This window comes from Oncorhynchus mykiss, chromosome 3 (genome assembly GCF_057628025.1).
Source record: "Oncorhynchus mykiss isolate SJ-2025 chromosome 3, ASM5762802v1, whole genome shotgun sequence".
Taxonomy (NCBI): domain Eukaryota; kingdom Metazoa; phylum Chordata; class Actinopteri; order Salmoniformes; family Salmonidae; genus Oncorhynchus; species Oncorhynchus mykiss.
In genome coordinates, this window is record NC_143024.1 from 58,728,696 (window position 1) to 58,742,687 (window position 13,992).

At 39.9% G+C, this 13,992-nt stretch overlaps 1 protein-coding gene across 1 annotated transcript; it reads right to left on the bottom strand.

Moving 5' to 3' along the window:
- Positions 1-4,512: 4,512 nt before the first annotated feature.
- LOC110520047 (nuclear receptor subfamily 4 group A member 2) lies at positions 4,513-9,975 on the bottom strand. The gene is made up of 8 exons (XM_021597025.3): positions 9,783-9,975; positions 9,086-9,191; positions 7,981-8,852; positions 7,241-7,370; positions 6,912-7,075; positions 6,327-6,529; positions 5,985-6,163; positions 4,513-5,869 (listed from the first exon to the last, which is right to left on the bottom strand). The coding sequence occupies exons 3-8, from the start codon at positions 8,848-8,850 to the stop codon at positions 5,613-5,615; spliced, it is 1,803 nt and encodes a 600-aa protein (XP_021452700.1). The 5' UTR covers positions 8,851-8,852; positions 9,086-9,191; positions 9,783-9,975; the 3' UTR covers positions 4,513-5,612.
- Positions 9,976-13,992: the final 4,017 nt, after the last annotated feature.

Genomic DNA, 13,992 nt, shown 5'->3' on the forward strand with positions numbered 1-13,992 from the left:
CGGTGCCTCAATACTCGTTAAAAAACACACATTACCAAATACTACCATAATAAATGTTCAAGTAAGCTCCCAGTATAGGGCGTGCATTGAAGGGATAACTATTTGCAAGGAGTCAGGGCAACCAAACACAGTTTAACAACATGGTGGGCCTGTGGGCTGAAGCAGAAGAGTCTCGTTCAACTCCGATGTTCTTACATTTTTACATTTTTACATTTTTTTTTTTACATTTTAGTAATTTAGCAGACACTCTTATCCTGAGTGACTTACAGTAGTGAATACATCATTTTTTGTTGTTGTTTTTTTGTACTGACAGCACTCACAAGTTCATTCCATCAAGCAGCTGTAGCAGACACCGGGCCGAGCATCCATTAGCTAGACCCTTGAAACATGTGAGAAATATTTTTGTTATTGTGTTTCAGAGTTTGTATGATTATGTTAGGGGCCTTATGAATCAAGCTTCTCAGAGTAGTAGCTGGTCTAGGATCAGCTCCCCCCCCAGTCCATGTAATTGTATTAATATTGATCGAAAAGGCCAAACTGATGCTAAATCTCCTACTCCTACTCTGGGATACATGTGGCCCCTAATTTTTTTATTTTACTAGGCAAGTCAGTTAAGAACAAATTCTTATTTTCAATGACGGCCTAGGAACAGTGGGTTAACTGCCTGTTCAGGGGCAGAACGACATATTTGTACCTTGTCAGGTCGGGGATTCGAACTTGCAACCTTTCGGTTACTAGTCCAACACTCTAACCACTAGGCTAACCTGCAGGATGTGGGAGAGGGAAGCTTCCCTCACGGCACTTTAAGTAGACTGTAGTCTGTAGGCTAGAGTAGAGAGCTGAAGGGAAGTGTGACATGGGAAAACGTAAGAAGAACATTAAATGCTATGAAGTGCTAGGAAGTGCTATAAAGTTCTATGACGTGCTATGAAGTGTTAAAACGTGTTATGAAGTGTTGTGAAGTGTTATGAAGTGCTACCGAGTATTATGAAGTGCTATGAAGTGTTAAAACATGTTATGAAGTGTTGTGAAGTGTTATGAAGTGCTACCGAGTATTATGAAGTTCTATGAAGTGAAGAGACTGCCTGGCCTTGTTCTCCTAACTGAAGCTCACTCACAGTCAAGAGCAGGGCCTTGACCGACATCTTTTCTCAAAGGCACCAATGGTCAAAGATTGAACATGAGTATTGACAAGAGTTGTTTAGAATACTTATTTGCTCAAGTGGAGCTCCTATTTTGTCAAATAAAAAATGTGAAATCTACATAATGGTCTTGTCACATAAATATGAGATCAAAGTACACTCATTGTGGTACTCCATAAAACTACCTTATCCAAATCCACATTTATTCCATATAAATATTTTTGCTTTTGCAAGAAGGATTCGTGTGACTAAACCCATCCAAAACACCAGAGGTTCATAAACCAAGCAGAACATCATAACAACAAATGGTATTCTATTGGAATATTTTACAACATCATCTAATGTTAGTTATTGGTAGCATAGGCCTAATACCTCCAGGGGGAAATAGATTACACTGTATGACGTCATCAAAGTTAAGATAGCATCTGTCCTAGATTTTATAACACAGGTTAGTCTAATTTCTGTAAACTTGTGTAGTTTTTCTAAATCTATAATTCCCGATCAGGTGAGGTTTTTGACTATTGCACGATAGCATTTCACCTGTGTTGCGACGCATTCTGGGGGACACGGAATAAATTGGGGGAGGACGAGGGAATACATGGAAGAAGGAAAAAACACAGCATTTAACTGGCATAGGTCTGCAGGAATAATAGAAGCCCAGTGAACTAGCATCACTCTTAGAGAATGAGATGTACCCTTTTCTCAGAACAGGTGCATGCACTTAGCAGAGGACGTTTGGGTACAGTCTCTTATGGAGACCATGCTATTTCTGTCACTCTCTCTGTGCTGCTTTCTCCTTCTTCTTACTACAGACCATGCACTTGCATAACCCTGTAAAGGTGCTATAATGCTATAATCCTATAAGGTTATAGTGCGATAATGAAAAATAATAATATTGAGACCACGTGATGATGCGTCATATTGGATTACAAAATCAATGTATAAAGGGTTTTTTTTCAGTAAGAATGTCCCGTCAAAACCTTGTATTGATGTTAAGTATGCTAGTAATTAAGCTAAATGGGACTTACGTATGCAGCCACTGTCAAACGCGTTTTTGCCACATACAAATATCATATTTCATTGTGCAGAGTCATTGGAGTCAACAGAAATGAACTTGAGACATTGCAAGCATCCTTTTCAGCGGATCTGCTAAATGTCACCAAACCGGTTCGGAATGTAATCACAATTAGTCTTGGAATTAGCACTTTGCGGTAAAGATCTAATTATTTAGACAATTTATAGCCTTCTGCTAAGAACTTTAAAGACGAGCTATACTGCTGCCATGTTGATCATGTAATACATCTTGTATCATTTGTGGATAAGATCCAGACATCGCCTTAGAGCCACACATCACTTTCCTTTTAGGGGAGAGTGATGTGACCAGCAATGACAGTATAGTTGAATTGCCTGTTTGGGTTTTTGCCTGTGGTTTCTTAATTGCATCTGTAATGTAGCAGTACAATGGTGAACAATGTCTCAACTACTTTTATGTGACAATGTATAGGCTATGTGTAGGCCTACATGTGAAGCTATATATAATTCAGTGCGTTCATATGCAAACTATAAATCATTGCAAATGTGAAAAATGCGGGTTAAGCACAACGTGTGGTCCTGCGGGCAATATTATTACATACACTAAGACATATTTACTTGATGAGAAAAGCATTTGTCTGATGTCAAATATCCATCTGATATCACAAGACATGGCCAATTGAAAACCCCCTAATTACATAGATTCAACGTGATATTAAACGATTACAATGGGCTATATGACACCTTTGTGGGTCCTTTCTGAGTTTGGAGATGACGGACTAATACATTGGTTGATCAGGGTCCAATATCAATTTACATAGTCAGAACGGCTAGGTCTGTATCAGATCCATATCCCCAATCAGCAGAGGGACACGAGCCTTTCCGCACTCCGTACAGTATGTGGCTACGAGCAAGTGATAGTTGGCGGTAAAGGTGCTTTATAAAATGGTCATGGTACTTGAGCACAAACAGCTTTCATATTGTTCAGAGTAGTGCCCTAATGAATTAACTTGATGCTATCTCTGTTTCAATTGTGGCAGTTTTCTTGTTTGGTATGTAGGCTATAGCCTACCGGCATAGGCTACTGCTCTGGAGTGTGTTTGCACACCTCTGGAACTGACAAAACAACTTTTTTTAAAAACGTTCACTTCTAAGTTTAAAAAAAAGGACAGACCTATTTTAATGAGGAAGGAATAACTCATTTACGCGCCTCTGACGTCATGTAAGCAATAGTCTACTATAGTTTAAACTTAAATGTTTCAGTAATTATTATATAGGCCAGTCATAGTTTATCTTCAAATTAATGAGACTGATTAAATTGAAATAAGGATACTTTATTTAGTTATTTTCCTAAATCATATACGCCATAACTCCAAAGTAGATACCTTAATATACCTTTCATAACTTGAATTGCTCCTGTTTGTCTATTAATTTCGTTCCAAAACGCCTTTTCAATTATATTGTCCATTATTTTGTCCAGGATAAATCAGACTTCGGACAACTATGTTTTTTGACAGATATTCTACTGTTGGTTATCAAATATCAAAAGCTGTCAGAAATGATGCAAAATGTACCGTGTCGATCCAACTGTTTTGAGACGGTTTTACTTCTTTGGTTTGATAGCAGCCTCGTCCTTCTGCCGTGATTGCATAAATAAAGACAGGGACATTTTCTTTTATTATATTCTCGGCTGTCAATTTATCTATCAATTTAAATGTAGGCTATGGGCCTTATGGATGCAACGTCAGCATGCCACTTCTCTTGAAATGTCAATATTCCCAATACTTGTTGAACGTGTCTTTTGGTTATGTAGGCTTATAGGCTACAAATTACGCAGTCTCCATAAGAGAAAATAATGAACAATGTTTATCCAATTATTTTGAGTCCAAGACCGTTCCCGACTTTTTTAGTTTTTTTAGCAAACTGCTAATGTTCCCCTCTTTCTTGCAAATAAATATCAAATACATTGAATCATACATATCCTACCTCAATGAAACACTTACATAAACCAAACACCTTTCAAGCATTCATGCCAATTACTGAGGGTTATCTATTTTTGATAAACGATTTTTTTTTGTTGCGTTAATGTAAATTGTACGTTATTTTACTGTAATCAAAAATCCACTGTAATCACAGCCTAACTAGTAACATCTTATTTCTGCGTAGTCTGAACAAACAAACAAAATATTCCTTAAGACATACCGAGAAAGAATTTCGTCAAAATGCTCACTATATTTAAAGGAAAGCAATAATTCACTAAATTAATTTGGGATTGAATGATTTCATTTAGATGCACCTGTAAACTATTTGTAAAGGAAAAATCAATTGTGAGGAATTGTTTTGCAAGAAAAAATGATTTAAAAGTTTTATTTGTAAACATTAAATATCTCTTTCTCTCTAAACGTTTGGAATTCGGCACCGAATGCATTGCAATAGCCTACTCAAATACACCAAGAAGGCAAAGGATGTACCGCACACTTATTTATCTTTTATATAGGACGAATTGTTCATTTTCTAATGTGTGAAATTATAACTATCTAGACGTCTATAAGACATAAAACATAGACAACGTGCTCAGCATGAATTATGATGGTTTGAAATCATTTAAACTGCTCCCATGCTTAATTTAGCTTTTGGCAATAAAATAATAAATATATAAACGTTTATATTCAACAGCAACAATACTTACAACACATACAAACAAGGAATGTCTGACAGTTTTACAAACACCATGGATCCCTCTTTATCTATACAGATGGAGATACTTTTTCACATATGCGTCATACATAAAAGGTGTGCCAATACTACGAATCTTTATAAAATCTAGCAGACTACATAGTGTCCGGTATATAATATAGACATCTCCTCGACAGCAAGTGCCTATAAAACCTACAACATGCGTCGTCTTTTCGAAATACTTCCATACCTCTGGGATCCTGACAGAAACACATATAGGCACAAGTCATAAAAGAAAAATGGCATTTTGTCATTAACGAACTTTTTACACGTGTTATAAATTGACGCATTGGACGCGTCACATAATCTATCATATATGTGCATATTTATAAATGAAATATATTACATATCAGTATGCGTTATCAATGGAACAGATGTTTGGTCAACAACAAGGAAAATAGGCTAAGAGTTGCAAGAAAGTTTTTTAACTTGGTCGAGAATTGGCCTTGGAGACTTTCCCCGAATGGCTATACTGGGGATTAGGCCTATAAAAAAATCGAACATCAGTGGGTTTTCTGAGGCCAATTTTTTCTCACTCTTCTTTGTATCTATTTCATGGATCCTTGATCAGGATGTAGGGGATTGTACTAGGGAGCTTGGAAATATTCAGAGTTAAAATCTAAAAAAAATGTGTTAGGCTGACTCAAACAGAGTCTGTGGAAGTTCTTTGAGGTCTCATTAAAAGTCCGTTTTAAAGTCCATTTAAAAAGGTAGAGTGTCGAGGAAAAGTTTGTCAATTATTGCTGGCGGAGGAACCAAGTCTTCGAGTTTTAAGTAGAAGATACGCTGCAGACCTTGTGTACATAGCGTGCGAAGTTCAGGGAGTTTTCCCAAAAGTTTTGACAAGTAGTTCGGACGAGTCAAGCCTCCGCCATTGAATGTCACTTGGTCTTTGAGGCAGTTCACTATCTTGTTTTGAAGTTCTTCAACCCTCTTGGGTTCCTTAAGCCCATGCCTCTCTGTAACATGAAAATAATAAAACATAATTACCAGAATGTGAATACAAGAAACACATTTAAACAGTCTAACACTTGGGAGAGTGATTCAATTGAAATATGTCCTATATTTGTTTACCTGTTACCATAGCAAGAGCGGCGATGCAGGAGAATGCTGATATGTCGATGTTCATGCTCTGCAAGCTAGAGGAAAACTCCACAATCGAGTCTATCCATTCCCCAAATCCTCGGACGCACTGCAGCCTGTGCAAGACCACCCCGTTGCAAAAAATGAGTTTGCCTTCCACTGGGTTGGACCTGCAATTAATAACAAAGTGTCATTAATTACTATGAGCAATAAATGGGGATTTAAGAGGCTCCTAATTATTGGGTGGCTAATAAAAGCCAAAGCAACGGAGCTTGAAGGGGGGGTGGATCTTTATTATAGTCGAGGTTATTTCATAATTACGAAGAGGCTTACCTGTATGCCAGCCGCAGAACAAAAAGTTCCAGAAAGGCTGATTCGAAAAGGAGATCTTGATCCTGCTTCGGAAGATCAGAAAACCCAGGGATCTTTTCCGCCCAACCTCGGATAATCTCCATGGAACCCGTCAGGAGATCATAGAACTGCTGGATGTGCTGGGTGTCGTCTCCACTCATTTGGTAGTCAGGGTTAGACTGAAACTGGAATTTAATTTCAACAGGGCTTAATGAGGTCCTTTAAAATATATAACCCGTGAAATTGCAAAGCCTATTTCTAGGAGGGGAGTGCTTTCTTACTATTAAATTCATGTCTTCTTTTTATTGAGTTCTCCGTTTCAAAGCGATTTACTTAAGTAAAATATGCCACCTTAAAAGACGGACAAAGTTTTGAATCCAGACCTGTCTTACACAAAACTTTTGAAGTCCATAAATTGTGTGACAAATGCACATCGAAACATCATCAAATAAATCCAGATATGGTTTGTTCAAACGTTGTATTTTCACTCGAATTATATTATAAATCAGAAACACAGTGTTTATGTTCATACACAATTTATTGAAGGGAATTAAATGGTAAACTCACTCTTGAATAGTCCAAGCCAGACATGGACGGGTTGGAATCGACATGGGACCTAACAAGGGCACTTATGAGACTGACAGGCGGCGAGGGTGGTGAGGCGTCTTGGGGACTTTTAGGTTTGGAGGGAAGACGGCCTCTTCGACCCTTTAGATTAGCAGTCCGGACAACTGTGTTAAAAGGAAGACAAGAGAAAATATAGAATTGTATTTAACTTTGATTGTTGTGCGTAAAGTTTCAACTTGCTTTACGCGCAAACTTTACGCGCAGGACCGCAGGTGCTTTATGACCATGCACGGACACAAACAATCAAAGATACCACAGTATGTCCTTACCCTCTTTGACCATTCCGACAACCATGCACTTCTGGAAACGGCAGTATTGGCAACGGTTTCTTCGGCGTTTATCGACAGGACAATTTTTGTTCGCTAAACACACGTATTTAGCATTTTTCTGAACAGTGCGCTGCAAAGGTGAAGACAACAGACGTTTAGCATGGACATCAGTGCCTGTACAATGAATACAAAGCTAGCACTCATTGAGCAGCGCTATATAGGATGATTGATATTGTAACAGCACATCCATCCTTCCAGTTTTGGGCTGTTATATATGCGAGGAACCGAAGAGGTAGACATTCAGTAAATACAAATCCGTGGGCATTCATAATTTTACGGCCCTCTGAGACCACCTCTATTTAAAGAGGTAAGATTAGGCCATTGAACAGGGGTTCGAAATAAAGTGACCATTTAATTTGACCATGGGGAATATTGTGACACTTTCTAGTCCAGAGATGACTGTCATATCACAAAAAGAGCTCACAACACTGAGAGTTTTTAATCACTTGGTGAAAATGATATCCAAATGTTATTACAATTGTCATAATGGTTTACTGGGCATACTCCCACCACCAATAATAATAAGAGGAATATTAAAATAACAATACGACAATTGTCTGACAAAAAAACAACAGGCCTACCAATACGACAATTGTCTGACAAAAAAAACAACAGGCCTAATAATACCATTAATAATTGTAATAATTGAGTTGCATAATTCACAATCAACAAAAGCTCACCTTAAAAAATCCTTTGCAACCCTCGCATGTTCTCACTCCATAATGCTGGCAAGCAGCGTTGTCCCCACACACTGCGCACAGACCCTCATTTGACGGTGAACCGCGGGACGGGGGCGAATGGACTTGGCTGTCCATCAACTGGTGTCCATGGCCGAGCTGAAGGGAGTGGGGGAAGGCTAAGCCGGCCTGTTTTCTTAGAGCACTGGGTACCGCGAAGCTCTGGCTGTCTAAGCCTCGGTGTGCCCCTGGGTTGTCGTGGTTCATGGAGACGTGCAGTGGACCATCGAATCGCATCTGGCAACTCGACACAGGGGTACCAGGAGGGGACTGTTTGAAGGAGAATAGTGACAGCCTTGACACCGGGTTTTTGCGCTGGTCTATCATATGAGAGGTCGCAGCCACATAGTTCTGGTGGAAACTGTGGAGGGACCCAGGGTCCTCCCACATGTGATTGGGCTGAACCTGGAAGTTTGGTGTGGTTGGGGCGTGAGGTGAGGAGGGTTTGAAGTAAATTGACCCGGAGTGGGTCATCATCTCTTCCGACTGAGGTGGCAAATGGCTCTGCTGATGATAGCTGTGCATCTGGACGTCCTCGACTTTGATGGAGGACTGCTCTCCAGAATGCGGCATTTGATATAGACAGGGCGGTTTAACGTCGTAACTGGTGCTATAGTTGTCAATGAATGTGCTGAAACTAGGGAGAGAAGTAGTAGCTGTGATCTCAGTGTTGGTCAGGTCCATACTAAACTTAACAAACTCAGGTGTTAAGAAGTCGCAGTTGTATTCTCCAGCGGTGTGGTAGCTGTAGCTCTGCGAAGCGGGGCTGGCTCCTTGCGGTGATGACCCATACTGAGCCTGAACGCAGGGCATGGCTGAAAACGAAAGTGACAACATGTTGATGTTAAAATCCATTTATAAACTACAAACTATAGACATGCCATATCATCTACAAAAGAACAATAATTCTAAATAATTTAGATCCGGATCTGATCTTATGTTCAGATAACTTATTTAAATCGCATTGCTTTAAACGGGACAATTTCGAAATACTTCGGAACTATTCATAATCATTCTTTATAATATAATGTAGAATTTACTCTCCTACCTTTGGTCTTGGGACTGTTTTTTCGGTGACACTTGAAATAGACAATGTTGTCTGGAGGTGTATGGGGTCAGGATTCAAGAAAGAGTCTCTTTTCTGGACTCGTCCCCTAAAGAAATAATCACTTTTACTTACATTCATTTAGAAAACGCATCAGAGAAGTCAATGTGTACTCCAAGAATCGGTGAGAAACACGCTAAGCAATTAAGCACAATATCGCGACATGTTCACTATGCTTTTACTTATGCGCGCCTCACAGCCTAAGCTATAGCCTTATAGACAAAGGTTAGATGATGAACCGCATGGATGAGCTTTAAAATCACACAGTGCTTCGCAGTTGCCCGTTATATGTTATACACACGCATGACATTTTGAATGAAGAATTTTGAAGTTCTTCGCTGAACATCCACCCTCCACGGTATTGACATCAATGACTTTCGGAACTTCTCCTTTACAAAGTAACGTTGAACAATCCATGTCAAATGTAACAATTCTACATCCGTAAGTACCATTCCCAATATGTACAGTAACAATGCTTAATTAACAGGACACAATGCCTGAGAATTAATCTGTTACAGAAAAACAGTTTTTTCGATGCCTCCCAATCATTTTCTACAAAGCAAGATGTCACAACTAAAAATTCAGACACAGCCCGCTTATTAAAAATAAACATAACGCTTATTAAAATAAACCAACCTACCTTCTTTCACACCAGAAACGTGGTTGTCAATCCATGCATAAAGCATGTAGATAGTCTTCTTCAATTCTGTAAAAAGCTCCAATGTGTGAGCGAGCGTATAGCCTACAATACCAAGCAATCTATACGACTTCCTCAGAGCACTGCGCGCAATACAACCATCGACTACCCCGTCTGCCAATGTGCCTTTGTTTATGTGAGCTCTGGGCAGCACAGCCCACGTGTTTCACATCACAACGTCATCTGCGTCGCCAGTGGCCTGCACCAATCTCTTTTGGAACATGGTCCAGTCAACACGCCGAGTCCGTTGCATAGCCTGTGTATATGTACACCTGAGACAGCTCTCCTTACTGATTGTGTACCATAAAAAGTATAGGAAAACATTATTGACATATGGAAAACGGGTTAATGAACAGAAATGTTAATATCTATATATATTCAAGCCAAGCTTTACTGTGCCATTATGTTTAGACTGAGTTCATCACCTGTTTGTGCTGCACATCATTCTCATCGTTAGCTTCAACCAGCCAGGTGTCTCATCTTAGGTATTTCGTAGCCGCAGCCAGCTATTCAAAAGAGCCTAGGAACGACGCACAACAGGTCACAGAGGTTCACACGAATTGTACAGGTAAAAGCTCTTTTGCAATATGTCAGTACGCGTAGAAGCCGTTTTTTGAACACGAATAGCGTATGCCTTCTTTTTTTGCCAAGTGAAATATTTGCTCAACATTCGATCATGTTTTAGTGGCAGTGATTTGTTTAGCCATGCATGTCATAATCAACCTATGGTGGCCTCCAGAGCGGTTCACCACTTTGTTTGGTTAGATAGGCTAATGGGCGGTGGGTCAATATTATTCCTGGCTATCTTTAAACTCAACTAGTAGATTTCAATTGGACTCCAACAAATCCATAATGGCGTGGGTGTGTGGTCTACCTTTTTCACAAGCCGTCAGTCATGTTCTCTGCTGCTCACGAGCAGACTATAGAACCGTGGGCAGGGCTCATTATTACGTGTGGAGAGCCAGTTGTCACGGGCGAGCCAATTTCATCGAGAAAGGGAAACGCGATAGGGAGATCGCACGACGGCTTTGACAAACGACGGCGTTGACGCAGTCAACAGACCTCCAGTCATAGTCTTGTCCCTATTGTTATTGTGCTGTAACAGTATTGCTGGTCTTTAGTTTAGACCTACTTGCATGTGTGTCCACTACACAGTCTTTGAAAAAAAGGTTCAGGATATAACCAAGGGTTCTATTTCTTGTTTCATATATGGCCCCTCCTAAGGGTTCTATATAGAACCCCTTTGTGGGGTTCAGGGGGTCAGGTTTTTTTTTGATCAGGGGTTCTTCTTCACTGAACCAACATGGGTTCCAAATAGAACCCCTTGGTTCCATATAGGGTTCTATAGAAGAACCTTAAGGGGTGTCATTCATGAACCCCTTTTGGTTATTTTTCTCTACGAGTGTAGGCCTATTCCACAACTGCTTATTTTAGCAGCATGTATCTGCCACTGAGGCTAAGGACGATAGGGTGTGAATATTCTGCCACAAACTTATGCAGCTTTGAGAGGGAAATTAGTAGGTTTAGGTCAACAATTAAATCGTCTTGTACTCACTAACACATAGCCTGTGTCTTCATCTAAATTCATATTTCCATGGGATTATGAACCCACGGTCCACGATCACTGAGCTTTGTTATAGTCATAACATAGTGATAACTAAGGGACAGGGGGGGGGGGGGGGGAAACCCAAACAACACTTCATGGTTGCACTCACCTCTAGAGGACACTATTGTTCATCACCCATAGATCATGCAATCCCTATTTACCTCTGACTTGAGTGAACTAAGGCTACAACATTACGCTTTAGGAGCGTATGAAATCACCTATACTGACATGGAAAATCAAACGTTTTGTAAACGCAGACTTCACCGTATTCCTGCTCAGTGGAATTTCAAAAGTTGTTAGCCTAGACCTAGATTCTGTACGAGTCTAGGTTAGTCAAGTCAATTGTTTTTAAACGGTGTTGTATTTGCAGGGAGTGCTTGGAGAAACTAGATGGTGTCTACATCTCATTCAGTCTACCCTCTGAAAAAGTAGATAGGCCAAAGTATGTGTTCAAAACAGAATAACAAAATACCTTCTACCTTTGTTGTAGGCCTAAAGTGCATCAGTTACAGTGATTTACATGTGTTCTTGTATGGTGAGTCAATAGCAACGTTGCTCAAATTATCATAGGCTTGGCATCTTATGACAGTGGGACCCTACAAAATGGGAACATTTCAGGTTTTGCATATACCTACAGATACTCCCATATTATTAAGCGGTGTTGCTTTTGTCAAATCAAGGAAACGTTTTCCTCTTTATACCCCCAATGCAACGTAGTTTATTAGCCAAACACCATTATGTCACAACAACAAGCACGTTGCATATTTTTTCGAACAAGGATGAGTAATGAAGCCCAACAACTTTATCCTGAAAGTCTCAGTTGTTACGGTGCATTATGAGCCTACTGCTGTTCCTTAATCTACTGTTATCCGTTTACCAATTAAAGTTTCAAATGAAAATACAATTAGCAATTTAATTGCCCATTTTACTGTAGAATAACCAAGTACCTCATTTATATGCACAATTAATTGACAATCATTTGGACGTGGGGCGCTAATCATATATAATCAAATCAGAGCAAAGATATTTTCTAAAAATGATAGCTGTTAAATCTGTGGTGGATGGAGTTTAGACTGGCATTGCTAATCACTGTCAAATGTGTGTGTGCATGCGTGTTGCGCTCAGTCTTTTATTGACCCGGGAGTATATTAGAACTCATTAGATGACAATTGTACAGTGTGTGTGTGTGTGTGTGTGTGTGTGTGTGTGTGTGTGTGTGTGTGTGTGAGCGTGAGCGTGCACGCGTGATTGTGTTCTGCCCATAGGCAGACTGTAAAAACAAAAAGTTGCTGTCCATGGTGCTGAAAAAAAGTGTGCGTTGTCATACAAAGTTTAAAAAAAAAGAAAAAAAGAAGAGAGATCTGTCCAAGGTGCTGAAACAAGTGCTGTCCATGAACCATCATCACTGCTTATCTGAACACTAGCCCTGACAAGGTCAGCATCTGTTAAACTGACCTCTGTCACAAATAGACCACCACGCATGGCCATGGTCTTACTGTACAGTAGTCTACTTGCTCACATAGAGGGTCGGTCTGAGGCAAGTGGTGTGCAGTTTCTCTCCTTGATAAAATAGGATCAATCATGATTGGACAACACTCTATTATCTCTGTTTCGATTGGTTTACTGGGATGCTCATTATATGAATATACTTCTTGGTTCGACTGCCAAGAGGTTGTTGCTAGCAACCGGTCGCCTACCGGGCTCTCAAGTTGTTGTTTTCACGCTTTGCAATCATTGATCCTGGGGTCTGTGCAGGTTGATAGCTGCCAGAGACATCAGAAGAACTGTAAGTTCATTCATTTTTAGCACAAGATCCCCCATGGCATACACATACCAGCATACATAATCACTTGTCAGAATGCACCCAGAGATTCTGAACCATTTTCTTTGACATGCATTAGGAACCTGTGGTTTTCTCTCCGTAACTCTAGCTAACCAGCTCAGCTAACTAACATTAGGCTACGAGGTGACAACTTTTGACTAAGTTGCTCAAGATGCCATTGCAATTACTGCTAACTTTAGCTAGGGACACTGTACAGCTAGGGACACTGTACAGCTAGGGACACTGTATTATTCGCTAGAGTAGAAATACTGCAAGCTCCAGAAGCTGCCCTGCCCTGTCATAACAACCATGTCAGTGTCAGTGCTAAATATTAGCTAGATTAACCAGTTGTTTATTGTGGCTAGCTAGCTAGTAGACCACCATAGTAGACCACCAGAGCTAGCTAAACGGATAATGATAATACATAATTGCTTTACCATAGTAAATGTCCTAGCTAGTATGGAAATGCCTGCATTTCCAGGTGTCCACCCAGAATTATGCACAGGTCAGGGTGAAGGGAAATGTAGGCTAGCCGTAATTATATTGAAATCGTCTTTAGGATACACAAGCTGCAACTTGCTCATGCAACTCACGAGTAGGTGCGTTCCACCAATTCTGTGTTTTTTGAGAAGTGGTCAAAAAAAAAAATGTTTGATTTCACCACATTTTATCATTCTGTCGCAAAGAGCTCATATTCAACTTCATAAAAAATACTTTTTCCCATC